The sequence below is a fragment of the Tachysurus vachellii genome, chromosome 1 (assembly GCF_030014155.1).
Source record: "Tachysurus vachellii isolate PV-2020 chromosome 1, HZAU_Pvac_v1, whole genome shotgun sequence".
Taxonomy (NCBI): Eukaryota; Metazoa; Chordata; class Actinopteri; order Siluriformes; family Bagridae; genus Tachysurus; species Tachysurus vachellii.
Window position 1 is genome coordinate 2040320 of NC_083460.1, and position 16634 is coordinate 2056953.

At 45.9% G+C, this 16634-nt stretch overlaps 1 protein-coding gene across 2 annotated transcripts in view; it reads right to left on the minus strand.

Moving 5' to 3' along the window:
- Window positions 1–4134: 4134 nt before the first annotated feature.
- The window catches only part of ccdc18 (coiled-coil domain containing 18), a 21052-nt gene continuing 8552 nt past the window's right edge, over window positions 4135–16634 (minus strand). For both annotated transcript variants that reach the window (XM_060867301.1, XM_060867310.1), the window contains exons 18-27: window positions 16323–16465; window positions 14638–14801; window positions 14341–14554; window positions 12593–12692; window positions 11867–11983; window positions 11716–11784; window positions 11367–11507; window positions 10494–10631; window positions 9849–10028; window positions 4135–4956 (exon numbers count right to left, since the gene is read on the minus strand). In XM_060867301.1, coding sequence (XP_060723284.1) covers window positions 4441–4956; window positions 9849–10028; window positions 10494–10631; window positions 11367–11507; window positions 11716–11784; window positions 11867–11983; window positions 12593–12692; window positions 14341–14554; window positions 14638–14801; window positions 16323–16465 — 1782 coding nt within the window. In that variant the 3' untranslated portion in view covers window positions 4135–4440. The remainder of the gene's footprint in view (window positions 4957–9848; window positions 10029–10493; window positions 10632–11366; window positions 11508–11715; window positions 11785–11866; window positions 11984–12592; window positions 12693–14340; window positions 14555–14637; window positions 14802–16322; window positions 16466–16634) is intronic.

The following is a 16634-nucleotide window of genomic DNA, read 5'->3' on the forward strand; positions in this document are numbered from 1 at the left end:
GAGGCGTGTCCTCTGTGTTTATAGCTGTTAGCTCCAGTATAGGAGGCGTGTCCTCTGTCTCTATAGCTGTTAGCTCCAGTATAGGAGGCGTGTCCTCTGTCTCTATAGCTGTTAGCTCCAGTATAGGAGGCGTGTCCTCTGTGTTTATAGCTGTTAGCTCTAGTATAGGAGGCGTGTCCTCTGTGTTTATAGCTGTTAGCTCCAGTATAGGAGGCGTGTCCTCTGTGTTTATAGCTGTTAGCTCTAGTATAGGAAGCGTGTCCTCTGTCTCTATAGCTGTTAGCTCTAGTATAGGAGGCGTGTCCTCTGTCTCTATAGCTGTTAGCTCTAGTATAGGAGGCGTGTCCTCTGTCTCTATAGCTGTTAGCTCTAGTATAGGAAGCGTGTCCTCTGTCTCTATAGCTGTTAGCTCTAGTATAGGAGGCGTGTCCTCTGTGTTTATAGCTGTTAGCTCCAGTATAGGAGGCGTGTCCTCTGTGTTTATAGCTGTTAGCTCCAGTATAGGAGGCGTGTCCTCTGTGTTTATAGCTGTTAGCTCCAGTATAGGAGGCATGTCCTCTGTGTTTAAAGCTGTTAGCTCCAGTATAGGAGGCATGTCCTCTGTCTCTATAGCTGTTAGCTCCAGTATAGGAGGCGTGTCCTCTGTGTTTATAGCTGTCAGCTCCAGTATAGGAGGCGTGTCCTCTGTGTTTATAGCTGTTAGCTCCAGTATAGGAGGCGTGTCCTCTGTGTTTATAGCTGTTAGCTCCAGTATAGGAGGCCTGTCCTCTGTCTCTATAGCTGTTAGCTCCAGTATAGGAGGCGTGTCCTCTGTGTTTATAGCTGTTAGCTCTAGTATAGGAGGCGTGTCCTCTGTCTCTATAGCTGTTAGCTCCAGTATAGGAGGCGTGTCCTCTGTGTTTATAGCTGTTAGCTCCAGTATAGGAGGCGTGTCCTCTGTCTCTATAGCTGTTAGCTCTAGTATAGGAGGCGTGTCCTCTGTCTCTATAGCTGTTAGCTCCAGTATAGGAGGCGTGTCCTCTGTCTCTATAGCTGTTAGCTCTAGTATAGGAGGCGTGTCCTCTGTCTCTATAGCTGTTAGCTCCAGTATAGGAGGCGTGTCCTCTGTGTTTATAGCTGTTAGCTCCAGTATAGGAGGCGTGTCCTCTGTCTCTATAGCTGTTAGCTCTAGTATAGGAGGCGTGTCCTCTGTCTCTATAGCTGTTAGCTCCAGTATAGGAGGCGTGTCCTCTGTGTTTATAGCTGTTAGCTCCAGTATAGGAGGCGTGTCCTCTGTGTTTATAGCTGTTAGCTCCAGTATAGGAGGCGTGTCCTCTGTGTTTATAGCTGTTAGCTCTAGTATAGGAGGCGTGTCCTCTGTGTTTATAGCTGTTAGCTCTAGTATAGGAGGCGTGTCCTCTGTGTTTATAGCTGTTAGCTCTAGTATAGGAGGCGTGTCCTCTGTGTTTATAGCTGTTAGCTCCAGTATAGGAGGCGTGTCCTCTGTGTTTATAGCTGTTAGCCCCAGTATAGGAGGCGTGTCCTCTGTGTTTATAGCTGTTAGCTCTAGTATAGGAGGCGTGTCCTCTGTGTTTATAGCTGTTAGCCCCAGTATAGGAGGCGTGTCCTCTGTCTCTATAGCTGTTAGCTCCAGTATAGGAGGCGTGTCCTCTGTCTCTATAGCTGTTAGCTCTAGTATAGGAGGATTTATTCCTATTGTTTCCATTCCTAATAATCCAAGTAAAGGAGGCATGGTCTCTGTTTCTATTCTTGTCAGTCCTAGTAAAGGGGGCGTGGTCTCTTGTGAAGGCCTTCGCCTGAACAATCCCAGTGACAAAGGCTGGTGTTTCTGCCTCTGTTCCTGATAGTAACATTTAATCCGGCACGGCCTCGGTTCCTGAAAGTCCTACTGAAGGGACGTGGCCTTTGCTATGTACAGTAGGTAGTGTGAAAGTCTTTGTGCTGGAAAGTATATTTCATACTGAAGGTTCTAAATCATATATACTGAACCATTGTATACCTTAAAACATACATAACTCAATTCACAACAAACAGAAAAAATAGCAAACTGACACAACTGTTAGTGTGACCTACATGACACGTGTGTTGTAGAGCTCGCTTCAAGGCTGCGGTTTCTCTTCAGCTCACTTTAAACAGTTGCCATGACACTGATCAGTGCAGCTCTGACCACACGCCAGCACAAGAACGAGGCCCTGCTGCACGAACCTATGCAGATAAGAGCATCAGGACCTCCAGTCATATCAACTCACGGAGAAACAGACGTGTAGGTTCAGTCCGGGGCTGAAAACGTCACCGGGGCCGTCAGGAGCTCCAGATGGGATGGGAAGATTAGATTCATAGCTTGGTTATGTATTTAAATTGCAAACCTGTGCTCTTGCGTTAGATAAAGACAACATTCAAATCTACAAACAGCTTGAGCTGAAAGTCATTAAAGCCTGCAATCAGGGTCTCAAAGCAGGGTTGTACAGATTGCAGAGATGGCATGCCAGCTTCAAAACACCACTTCCTTTCTGAGCGTGCTATAAGAACAACCGCAAACCCAAGTGCCACGCGACTGCATGCTACCTCCTAACACCACAGCAAGGTGTTCATTAAGCATAATGGGTTTTGTGTTAAAACTTCTTTGCGTCCTACAAAAAGATGAGACTAAGGTCAGATTAGATTTAAGTTCCATTGTAATGTAATGAAAGAAAATTTCACTTGGAATTCTTCTAAGAAACAAAATATTTCTTGAACTTATCTGACAATCAGGACAGTCTTTTACTCACATCCTCTCATCACACATGAAAATACAACACAAAAGCAGAAGTGCAGCATCTACTCTCACGAATGCGTAATACAGTACATCTGACAATTAGCTACAGCTCGCGATAAGAAAACTAACGCTAAGCTGGTGTGTAAATCCATTTAAATGTTTTAATGCACTTTAATGTTCATTTTTGTGTTCTGATGATTAAAGTTCAGGACTAAAAACAAGTATTAGCATATCTCATGAATAAAGAATACATGAGGTTATAATCTCTGGTTTATAACAGATGATAATATACTAATGAACAGGCATTATGTATGCTTTATAACCTGTTATATAGCATACATAATGCCTGTTCATTAGTCTCTTAACCCATCTGATGGAGTTCTCCAAATATCCAGGTTCGATTTAAAGCCTGAAGTGGGCGTGGCCTAAACCTAAGATTTGTTATTATTGTTTTTTTTTAATTAAATATAAATCCTAATCACTCTGATATATTTATTATATTTTCTCTATATTTCCCCTGTGCTTTTACGTATAATTCAATTTTCTATTTTTCATTGTTACTATTTTTAATTTTATTTCATTTATCCATTTTATATATATATATATATTTAAATTCATTTTTTTTATTATTTTATTCTAATTTTAATTTTCTTTCATTAAGTCACAGACATAAAATTCAGATTTGAACCGATTGAAAAGGAATTTAAATTCTAAACATCAGTAAATGTTCTGTTCTGAAATAAATAATCAAATATTTAATAAAACACAAAAATTCCACATCAGCAGGGTGAACGATTTGAATTTGTGAGGTGAACGAACATCGTCGTGCTGTCGCTTTTCACTGCAGGGAGTTTATAGAGTTTATAACAAACCCCACACGTCAGGAAAGAACTGCTCAGCTTCAGTGGATAAAGAGAATCTGATCTGTACAGTGAGAGGTTTTGTTTAGATAAGATGCCTTTTGAGAGATAATGTTGTGAGCTTTAAGCAGATTGCCTCATCCCGGTCTTTATTAAGTGATTATTACACGCTTGTGAAGCAAAGCAATTGTCTTCTGCTAGCCTGTTTGCTAGCTTTCACCAGCATAACTTATGCTCTTTATTCAAACAAAATGAGATACCAAGAAACTAAATGACTGGTGAGGAACCAATGAGGAACCGGTGAGGAACATCATACCACCAAACTTGTCATTATGACAAAATGTTCACTTGATAAGTAATGAAGTAAAAAAACATTTGGAGCATGCGATGTTAGGAAAATAATCCACCCCAGAGTCCCAGGTTTCCTGATATTTTCTTCAGCACTTCCTGTTGTATAACACCAATTAAACAGTGGAGGAGGTAAATTAACAAAAAACACAAAAATAAAACAAGGAAAAATTATAAAATAGATTTGTTTATTGAAGACAGCAAGACACAGACATGAATATATATAAAAAATAAAAACTTAAAAATAATTTAAAAAAAATAAAAATTCACAAACTTCAAGTGATCAGGATTGTTTTTAATACATGAACAAGTCCTGTGAGATGAAACCAGAGCATCAGATGGACAGGAAATACAACCGGGCTTCTGCAGAAGTCCAACAACAGCCTTCGAGACGCTGTTCTTTGAGCTCAAGAACATCTAAAGAACTGCGTAATCCTGATTATAGTCTGATTATAAAGCTGCTGAGAGACATCTGCATTAAGAGATCCCTTCTTTCCTGTTTGAGCTCACATTGCTGTGTGTACTTGCCTGGATGTGTGTGTCAGAGTGCTGATCCTGCAGGGCCAGAGTCTGATTAACAAACCTCAGCATACCTGACAGAGAGTCCATGTCCGGTTCCTCAGGTTCCTCTCCGTCCAGCATGTAGGTGAGCGGGTTGAAGGTCATGTCCGAGCTGGAAGAGAGCTCTGTGTGGCTCAGGCCCTGCCACCCGCTGCGTGGGGAACTCGGAGGCTTCAGCGCCGCCTTCACGCTGGCCTTAAGGCTCTCAGAGAGCTCCAGAGACACATCCGAAGAAGCTTCCTGCCAGGATGTGGAGGAGATGCTGGAGCGAGCGAGGGGGTCGTTGAGGGAAGGCGGGACACTGGGCAAGAGGGCTTTGAGGGGAGGAGAGAGCGGAGCGAATGCGCTAGACTCATGATGGAGCGTGGAGCTGAGGGTGGAGGCTCTCTCAAGGCTGGAGATCTTCGCTTGGAGACGTGCGATCTCCGATTCCTGAAACAGAAAGTTTTGTAGTTAGAAAAGCTTCTGTAAAATATTAATCCCCAAAAATGAGATGAATCTGGTTTGTATGACATTTTGCATTTAACAGTCATGGATTCTGAAAACTAATTATGAATCTTGTGAACAAGGAAGTCGTAACAGATGATAAGACGCGGTGCCTCTCGCTGTTACCTTTCCGTCTAGTGAGTTAGTTATTTATTTATTTATTTAATAAATAAAAAACACGTGTACACCTCAGGACATACGGCTCTTCTACACTGTAACACACCCATATCATCTCACGCCAGCTTCAAGCTTCACCACAGAGGAACAGAGTGTTCCAATGTTCTTAAAAAAAAAAAAAAAAAAAAAAAGAAAAGAAAATAATAATAAATATAGCTGCAAGCAGCGATGACGGGCCTTCGCACGTTTTTTTAATCGCTATACGGTGCCTTCCAGAAAACAATGCACGGTGGGCAAGTGCATCAAGTGGGTAAATATCAGTGGACTATTTTATGTTGTTAATGACCCATTTGGGGACTGTAGGTAAATGAAACCCCACATTTTATACAAATGGGGGCGCTAGTGAGCCACTTAAGAGACACACCTTTGTCTGACCTTTTTGTCCACACTTAACAGCCGACAAATGTGATGTATGTGTCAAATTTCAAGTTCATCTAAGCACGCCAAAAGCCTTAAATATGCCTGAAATAAAAGTAAACTTTGTCACGATGCCATGGCAACAGTGTTTGAGATCCGTTCACAATTTCGAATCTGCAATATCTCTGCGTCATGGTGGCCAAGTCTGGTCTCAATTGCATGAATCCCCTAGGAGGAGTATTTAAAAGTTTACCGCATGCAGCTGACAAAAAATCCACCTTTGTGACTGACACACTTCCTGGGGCCTGTTGGTGGCGCTATACCCGGGACTCACAATAAGCACATCGATGCGATCGGAATCCTTGGCCGAACATACACACCACGTGTCATCACAATAAGACACTTTTTGCTTTAGATATTAGACACTTCCTGTTTCTCTGAAGTCGCCATAACTTTGTCGCCTCGCCATGGCAGCACCGTTCGAGATATCAAAAATCCCTTCGCAATTTAGCAAGTGCAACGTCTCGGCATCATGTTCACCACGTTTGATGTCAATCGCATGAATTCCCTAGGAGGAGTATTTAAAAGTTCACCGCATGCACTTATAAAACAATCCAAAATGGCCGACTTCCTGTTGGGCGGAGCTCATAGTTTAGAGCGCGAATGTTGTTCGGGTCGATGAGATCTATATGTGTACCAACTCTCGTACATGTGCGTACATAATTGCCCGATCTGTGCACCAATGTTTGTTTTTGCATTACAGGGGGCGCCACAGAGACCCCCTGCCACGCCCGTATTCCAACCTTTGTCCAATCCTAGTGGGGGGGTGGGGGGGTGGGTTTAACTAGACTTCTGCAGAACTGTGCTGTTCTCCAGACTGATGAACTTTATCATTTTGACTTTTGCTAAGAGAAGCTGCACCACCTGATGCAGTTCAGGTGCCTCCTGATCTGTTCCTGCTGGAGCTGCATCAGAAACACACCGTAACTCAAAACCCTGATGGAGACACTGGGATGGGAATGTTCAGCCAGGAGGAGAGGGAACCTGTGGGTGTGGATGAAGAAGCCTGGACAGACCTTCTCCACCTGTCTTCACTGCATCTCTCAGGAAAAGTGAGCAGAAAACAAGCAAAACGAAGACAGGTTGATGTTCTACACCCAAATATATTCAGTCTTCATCACTTGGTGGAAGCCACTTCTTCATGAAGGATGAAGCCTCCTCACATAAGATCTTGAAACGATTTCCATCATCTCGTTACAAAACTCTAGGTATTCCGGTGCCACGTGTAATGAGGCTCCAGCGAGTAGAACAGGCTCTGAGGGTGTGACCTTGAGAATCATAACAATGAGCTTGATTAGCTGGAAATATTTGCAGGTGTGACAAAAAAAAACCCCAGAGAAAATACCTGTTAACGCCTTGTGGACACACCCAGCAGTTACAGATAAACAGAGAGGGGACTCTTTTGGGTAGAGCGTCAATATTTGAGAGAGATAAAAATAACGTAATTGTCTGAAGGAGAAGGCAGTGAGGGGGAGTGACCAGGTGAGGGGGAGTGAGGGGGAGCGACCAGATGAGGGGGAGTGAACAGGTGTGACCAGGTGAGGGGGAGTGACCAGGTGTGACCAGGTGAGGGGGAGTCACCAGGTGAGGGGGAGTCACCAGGTGAGGGGGAGTGAGGGGGAGTGACCAGGTGAGGGGGAGTCACCAGGTGAGGGGGAGTCACCAGGTGAGGGAGAGTGAGGGGGAGTCACCAGGTGAGGGGGAGTGAGGGGGAGCGACCAGGTGAGGGGGAGTGACCAGATGAGGGGGAGTGAGGGGGAGTGACAAGGTGTGACCAGGTGAGGGGGAGTTACCAGGTGAGGGGGAGTTACCAGGTGAGGGGGAGTCACCAGGTGAGGGGGAGCGACCAGGTGAGGGGGAGTCACCAGGTGAGGGGGAGTGAACAGATGATCACCTGATTCTTCACCTGAGGTTTAGAAAGAGACTGGAGCTTGTTTTCCCACCTGGGCTGATGAGTTCATTTCACATTGGGCAGGTCCATAACTGACATTATTGTTATGCTCGCGCTCACGCACTCACTCACACACACACACACACACACGCTCGCTCTCACACACACACGCTCGCTCGCTCTCACACACACACACGCTCGCTCGCTCTCACACACACACACGCTCGCTCGCTCTCACACACACACACGCTCGCTCGCTCTCACACACACACACGCTCGCTCGCTCGCTCGCTCTCACACACACACACGCTCGCTCGCTCTCACACAAACACACGCTCGCTCGCTCGCTCGCTCTCACACTCGCTCGCTCGCTCTCACACACGCTCGCTCGCTCTCACACACGCTCGCTCGCTCTCACACACGCTCGCTCGCTCTCACACACGCTCGCTCGCTCTCACACACGCTCGCTCGCTCTCACACACACGCTCGCTCGCTCTCACACACACGCTCGCTCGCTCTCACACACACGCGCTCTCGCTCGCTCTCACACACACGCGCTCTCGCTCGCTCTCACACACACGCGCTCTCGCTCGCTCTCACACACACGCGCGCTCGCTCGCACGCTCGCACACACACGCTCGCTCGCACACACGCTCGCACACACACGCTCGCTCGCACGCTCGCACACACACACACGCTCGCTCGCTCACGCACACGCTCACACACACACACACACGCTCGCTCACACACACACACGCTCACACACACACACACACGCTCACACACACACACACACGCTCACACACACACACACACACGCTCGCTCACGCTCACACACACACGCTCACACACACACACACACGCTCGCTCACACACACACACGCTCACACACACGCTCGCTCACACACACACACGCTCACACACACACACACACGCTCACACACACACACACACGCTCACACACACACGCTCGCTCACACACACACACGCTCACACACACACACACACGCTCACACACACACACACACACACACACACACACGCTCACACACTCACACACGCTCGCTCGCTCACGCTCACACAAGCACGCTCGCTCACACACGCACGCTCACTCACACACGCACGCTCGCTCACACACGCACGCTCGCTCACACACACACGCTCGCTCACACACACACACACGCTCGCTCACACACACACACACGCTCGCTCACACACACACACACGCTCGCTCACACACACACACACGCTCGCTCACACACACACGCTCGCTCACACACACACGCTCGCTCACACACACACGCTCGCTCACACACACACGCTCGCTCACACACACACGCTCGCTCACACACACACGCTCGCTCACACACACACACACACACACGCTCGCTCACGCTCACACACATACGCTCGCTCACACACACACGCTCGCTCGCACACACACACACACACACGCTCGCTCACGCTCACACACACACGCTCGCTCACACACACACGCTCGCTCACACACACACGCTCGCTCACACACACACGCTCGCTCACACACACACGCTCGCTCACACACACACGCTCGCTCGCTCGCTCACACGCGCTCGCTCACACACACGCGCTCGCTCACACACACGCGCTCGCTCACACACACGCGCTCGCTCACACACACGCACACACACGCTCGCTCACACACACACACACACGCTCACACACACACACACACACACGCTCGCTCACGCTCACACACACACGCTCACACACACACACACGCTCGCTCACACACACACACGCTCACACACACACACACACGCTCACACACACACACACACACGCTCGCTCACACACACACGCTCGCTCACACACACACACACGCTCGCTCACACACGCTCGCTCACACACGCTCACACACACACGCTCGCTCACACACACACGCTCGCTCACACACACACGCTCGCTCACACACACACGCTCGCTCACACACACACGCTCGCTCACACACACACGCTCGCTCACACACACACGCTCGCTCACACACACACGCTCGCTCACACACACACACACACGCTCGCTCACACACGCTCGCTCGCTCGCTCGCTCACACACGCTCGCTCACACACACGCGCTCGCTCACACACACACGCTCGCTCACACACGCTCGCTCACACACACACGCTCGCTCACACACACACGCGTGCGTGTGTTTATCTATTATTTTTGCCAAAAATATGTAAATTCCCCAAACATAATAAATAAACCAAATCTCATCTTTATACTTTATAGCAGTTTATATTAAACATCAGCGGGTTTTGTTCTCATACAAAACCGTATGACTGTTGATTTGCTGTGTGATGTGACCTCTGACCTTAATGAGCAGCGCTTCGTTGGCGTGCTGTAAGAGCTGCTGTGTGGACTGGAGCCGCGGGCGGAGTTCGGCAGCGTCGGCTCTGGCTTCATCCAGCTGCTCCTGAGAGCTACGGAGGCTGACGGAGATCTGCTCGGACACCTTCAGGAGCTGGCTGCGTGTCTGCTGTAGAGCCGACACCTTTAGGGTTTAAATAACAAACAAACAAACAAACAAACAAACAAACAAACAACAGATACGCGTGTTAATGGACATGAGGATTTCTGTTAACGTTTCATCTATTAGCTGTTGTATATTAACTGTTATTTGCACGTCACAATCCTTCAGTAAACGTTCAGGTGTTTACGTTAACGTCATCACACCACCATGTCAGTGACTCATTCCCTACTGCAGCAGGACACGGAGTGTGTTTCTTCCTCACTTACACACTTCTTTTGCATGATTAAGCAAGGAAGAGTTTCATTCTTTAACTGTGTGATTATTTAAGTTTTGTCTTTATTTGTTAGTCACGTCAATGCAAAACTAAAACACATCACAAAACCATTCCTTTCATTTTGGTTTCCTCCAGAGAACTAGGTCTTGTGTGCTGCTGTAGCCTAGTGCGTGTGTGTGTGTGTGTGTGTGTGTGTGTGTGTGTGTGTGTACCTCTCTGTTGCTCTCTTCTCTTTGCTGTTCTAGGTCATGCTGTAGTTCAGTGACTGTGGCCTGCAGCTGAGCCTCACTCTGTAGCCGCTGAGTCTCCACCACACGGAGCTGTTCCTGCAGCTGCTGTATGTCAATCACCTACACACGCACACACACACACACACACACACACACAGCCCATAAAGCAAGACAGACATTTATGTTAGTGCGGTAAACAAGAGAACGTGTGAAGAAAGACGATGAGGAACCGTCCCTTTAAATAAAAGAAAGCATAAAGGAGAGAACAAGAAAAATGAGAAGAGAAACAATAAGAGGTGAAGAAGCAAAGCCAGACAGACGCTGCATGTACAATACTGATTAACTTTCTCACATCCTCATCAACTTGTTTGCAGCGGAGGAACCAAAAGTGATTTCGGTTCCTGTGCCCCAGAGGAGCTGCCTGAGGAGCTGAGCGACATGACAGAGGCAAAGGGGTCATGATTTTACCGTCAGATTTACCATTTGTGCACCGTACATACAGTTACTCATTAACCCTGGCCAAAGGTCTAAAGCGAGGTAACACCTGTGTGTGTGTGTGTGTGTTTCTCCTCCACACACACACACACACACACTTTACAGTAATAAAATGCTTAAATCACAGAGTATAAACCGCTAAATCTTTCAAAATACTGAAAAAAAAATGCACTTGCGCTACATTACATTTATATAATAAATTCTCATAGCCAGCTTTCTGTTTACTGTGATGTTCTTGGCTAGGAAATTACTGTACATCATGATACAAAGGGGTGTGGCCTCGGTTCCTGTCAGTGCTACTGGAGGGGGCGTGGCCTCGTGCTCCTCTTGCACGTATGAAAGTATAAAAGGTTTGTGTACCTTCTGTCTCTCCTGCTGTGTGACGTCCTCCAGCCGACTGCTCAGAGCGTCGCAGCGAGTGTGTGCGTCCTGCAGATCCTGGGCGCTCTTCTGGAGCTGTTCGCGACACACACGTAGCTGCTGACCGAGCTCCGACACACTCTGACACACACACACACGTGTTTAAAGTGCAATAATTACTAAATAAGTACAGTTGTACAGATAATAAATCCCAACAATAAAATCAGCGGTGAACAGAAACGACCGCTGCCGTAAGAGTCCCTGTGAAAGAGCAGTCACTATGGAAACGGTACCATATCAGAATGAGAGCGTTAACACAATCCTGTGATTCGTAGCTGCACTTTCTCACCTTTTCCAGATCCTCCTTCCCCTGGACCTGGGAGTTCACCAGCTCCAGTCTCTCGGTCAGAAACCCCACCTACACACGAAGCCACAGAGTCAGAGACACCCGTTGTGTCCTCAGATAACTGTCTATAAACGTCTACAACAGAGCTCTGTACCTGTTTATCTCTCTCTCTAAGCTTTCTCTCGTTCTTCTTCAGAGCGTCCTGCAGATGCTCCACCTTCCTCTCCATCTCCAGCTTATGCTCCTTGATGACCACGTCCAGCTGTCCGAGCTGCGGTTGTCAGACGCAGCAAAGTGTTTTCACTGACATTTTATCCATACAAACGTATAAGGCGCTGAAAAGCAATAATGACCTCCACAGTATTTCTGTCAGCGCCATCTGCTGGACGTTAACGTGGAACTTTTATCCACTTTTGTCCTAACCACACAACGTTTAACAACATTAACACGTTTTAACCAATTATTTTTATTTCTTTATTTACTTATTTTAAACGACACGGTTTAAATCTGTAAATCTGATCCGACGGCTTTAATCTAAGGATCTAAATAAGTTTGTCCGATCATCAGTTAGAATGTAAACACACGTAATACACAATCCGGTCGTTTGGCATCAGTTTGGTGCACCGCCTTTAAGGCTTGCTTTATATTCTTTAAAGTAAAGCCTTTAGTTTAGTTTAAGTATCACCGCTTTGAAAATCCTGAATCAGCAATGTTACATACTGCAGCTTTAATCAAAAGGAAGAGCGACTCTGAAGGCGGAAAATAGTATTTATGTGAATTTAATTTGTTATGTCTTAAGCACAATACCGCATTCTGACTCTGCTCCCATGTTTGTGTGTGTGTGTGTGTGTGTGTGTGTGTGTGTGTGTGTGTGTGTTACCAGCTCTGCTCTCTGCTGAAGTTCTCCCTGTCTCTCTTTTAGTGCAGTGTCCATGTCCAACACCTCATGATTCCTCTCCTCCAGCTCTTGCTTGCTCTCCCTTTACACACACACACACACCTTGTGTTACTACACAAAACAGCTAAAATATCTAAACAGCTTCATAGCATCAATGACAATGTTCAGTTTGTATTTGAGTCACATAATTATGTGGCATCTTTTAAAAACATTCACGCTGCATTTATTTATTTATTTATTTATTTATTTAATGTATTTTATAGTGGACTCATTTCTGCAACGTACTTAATCTGAACTAAGTTTGAACTTTGCAAGAAAGAACATGCTGTTAATATTAAATGAAATCCTGCAACAATGCAGAAACTGGCATAAGCTGGCATTTTGACATCAAGGGGGAAGGTGTGTGTGTGTGTGTGTGTGTGTGTGTGTGTGTGTGTGTGTTTTCAGGAGACATTCTAGAAATCAGATTACAGGCTTCAGACAGATGAATCATGGAGTTTCCTTTACTGAGAGAAATCATTTGTCACATATGAAGCATGTGCTTGAGTCCACAATGTGCCTGAAGTCTTGCAGATGCAAAAAGATGTAATCAAAAGCGCCCCCGTGTGGAGAATCTTCAGATTGTTAATCACAAGTGAGTGAATATTATATATATATATATATACACATACATACACACACACACACACACGTGATGTGGACAACAATAATAAATAAACAAATAAAAGCTGAGAATTCACAGTGAATGTTTTCATATCCTATATAATTCTAGCAAAAAACAAAAGAAAACAAATATATATACATACATACATATATATATATATATATCAAATCAATCAATCAGGGCGGGGGTCACGGTGGCTTAGTGGTTAGCACATTTGCCTCACACCTCCAGGGTTGGGGATTCAATTCCCGCCTCCCCCTTGTGTGTGTGGAGTTTACATGTTCTCGCCGTGCCTCGGGGGTTTCCTCCGGGTAGTCCGGTTTCCTCCCCCGGTCAAAAGACATGCATGGTAGGTTGATTGGCATCTCTGGAAAATTGTCCGTAGTGTGTGATTGCGAGTGAATGAGAGTGTGTGTGTGTGTGCCCAGTGATGGGTTGGCACTCCGTCCAGGGTGTATCCTGCCTTGATGCCCGATGACGCCTGAGATAGGCACAGGCTCCCCGTGACCCGAGGTAGTTCGGATAAGCGGTAGAAGATGAATGAATGAATGAATCAATCAGGGCTTTATGCATGTGGACTGAGGATATGAAGTGTAGGTGCTTGGGTATTCATTCATTCATTCAGGCACGGGGAGAACATGCAAACTCCACACACACACAAGGTGGAGGTGGGAATCGAACCCCGACCCTGGAGGTGTGAGGCAAACGTGCTAACCACTAAGCCACCGTGCCCCCGCGGTGCTTGGGTATGATGTACCAAATTAAAATTTGATGCTAAAGCACCAAATCAAGCAATGTATTATTCAAAAAAAAAATATAGGTAATATATTTGCATAATATATATGTATTTACATAAAACTTATTTTGTGTATAAAAAAAAAAAACTGTTCAGACTTCTCAGGCAGCTTATTAAAAGGAGAGCAAGAGACCTTTGTGCTGGACAAAATCGGAGCTGAAGCATTAGAAGACACGTCCACGCTCTCTCGGGTCAACGAGATCGCATCAGAATCGCCTCGCTGGTGAACTCCTCGACCGATAGCGTATGGACTGGGAGGAGGAGCCTCACCTGAGCTCTGCGGTCAGCTGGTGAATGGCGGCCTGCTGCTGGTCGGCGGTCAGCTGAGTCCTCTGCAGCACATCCCTCAGCTCCTCCAGGTGTCCGAGCGTATCGGTCAGCTCGCCGCGCACGGTGTGTAACTGCTCCTCTAGCAACTGAGCCCGCTGTAGAGAGTTCCGCCTGTCCATCTCACTCCGGTGGAGCTTCTCCTCCAGGTCCAGCACTGGGTAAAACGCAGAAGCAATCAGATTCCACGGATTTATGGTATAAGTAAGTTACTTCATCACTGAGATTAATGTAAGGTACCCATTTCGCTCTTCTTGTCCAGCATGCCCTTGGTCTCCTGCAGCGTCTCCTCCATCTGACTCAGCTGTGTGGCTTTAGTGCTGCTGTCCCTCCTCAGCTGCAGCAGCTCCTTCTCCATGTCTGTAAGCTCCTCTCTGCATGCGTTCATCTCGGAGCTCAGCTGCCTGTACAAAAAAATAAATAAAAAAAACACGAAAACAGATTTTATACACATCAAACCTCCCTCATCAAACCTCATCATAACTGCCAGAGACAAGAATCTTCAGCGACCTTTATTAATGACTAATTATTAAAACTCTTAGAGAGATCACCATAGTGAGCAGAAAGAACTTCAGGAAGAGAAGGAAGGAAAGGCTTGATATTTATAAGGACATGCGGTGCTGTTGAGACAACGTGAGTGAGTCTCGACTCAGTCATAAGACTCTGCGGGACGCTTTGAGAACGACACACGCGCTGCCGAAGGCTGTCCGGCGGCCTGGAATTTAAATACTGGCTACACAGAGATGTTTTGTGGGTTCCTTGAGAACATCGTGGTGGTCAAATCACAAGGCAGATGATTGTAAAAGACATTGTAAAAAATGTCCAGAATAATAAACGCCTCCGGTTACACCAGGGTCTACCGTTTCACCCCGACTGAACACTTGTGTTATTTATAAATTAGGTTAGACGCTGGCACGCCGTCGCTACGCTGTAAAAGGAACTAAACAAATGCTTATGTATGTGGTGGAATTAGAAAAAAAAAAAATGCTGACACAATATATATAACTTCTAGACAAAATGATAAATAACAAAAAATAATAAATAAATTTAGTAATCAGGTGATATATATATATATATATATATATATGTATATATACATACACACACACTCACCGGCCACTTTATTAGGTACACCTTACTAGTACCGGTGTGGTCTTCTGCTGCTGTAGCCCATCCGCCTCAAGGTTCGACGTGTTGTGTGTTCAGAGATGCTCTTCTGCATACCTCGGTTGTAACGAGTGGTTATTTGAGTTACTGTTGCCTTTCTATCAGCTCGAACCAGTCTGTCCATTCTCCTCTGACCTCTGGCATCAACAAGGCATTTGCGCCCACAGAACTGCCCTCACTGGATATTTTCTCTTTTTCGGACCATTCTCTGTAAACCTTAGAGATGGTTGTGCGTGAAAATCCCAGTAGATCAGCAGTTTCTGAAATACTCAGACCAGCCCGTCTGGCACCAACAACCATGTCACGTTCAGAGTCATTTAAATCATCTTTCTTCCCCATTCTGACGCTCGGTTTGAACTGCAGCAGATCGTCTTGACCATGTCTACATGCCTAAATGCAGTGAGTTGCTGCCATGTGATTGGCTGATTAGAAATTTGCGTTAACGAGCAGTTGGACAGGTGTAGCTAATAAAGTGGCCGGTGAGTGTGTGTGTGTATGTATATACATCCTGTGTGTGTATATGTGTATATATATATATATATATATATATATATATATATATATATATATATATATATATATACACATATACACACATATACATACATATACACACAGGAGAAGAGCTACATTTGGGCTTAATGGTTGGGGTGTACATACTTTTGGCAGTATAGTGTATATCTATGGATTTACACCCATCATATTATGGAGCTGATGGAGCAAGAAGCTGGATGACTGAAAAGAAGAAAACTGCTCACGTTATGGAAGCAGAGAGTTCAGCAGCCTGCTTCTCCTTCTTCTGCACCTCCTGCTTGGTCTCCTCCACCTCCACCTGCTTCCTCCTGAGCTGGTTTGATGAAGTGCTGCGCTCCCTCTCCAGCTCCTGCTCCAGATGGGAAACCTGTGGAACAGAAATTCTGGATTCAAAGCTGAATTGAGGTCGAATCGAGCACCAAACGTACACAGTTTAATCTGTTGAGCGTCGGGTGGAGAATGAAGTGCCAGAGGAACGACCGTTTCATTAAAGTTATTTATTAAACATCTGAAGGACTACAATGAATACATTGTGA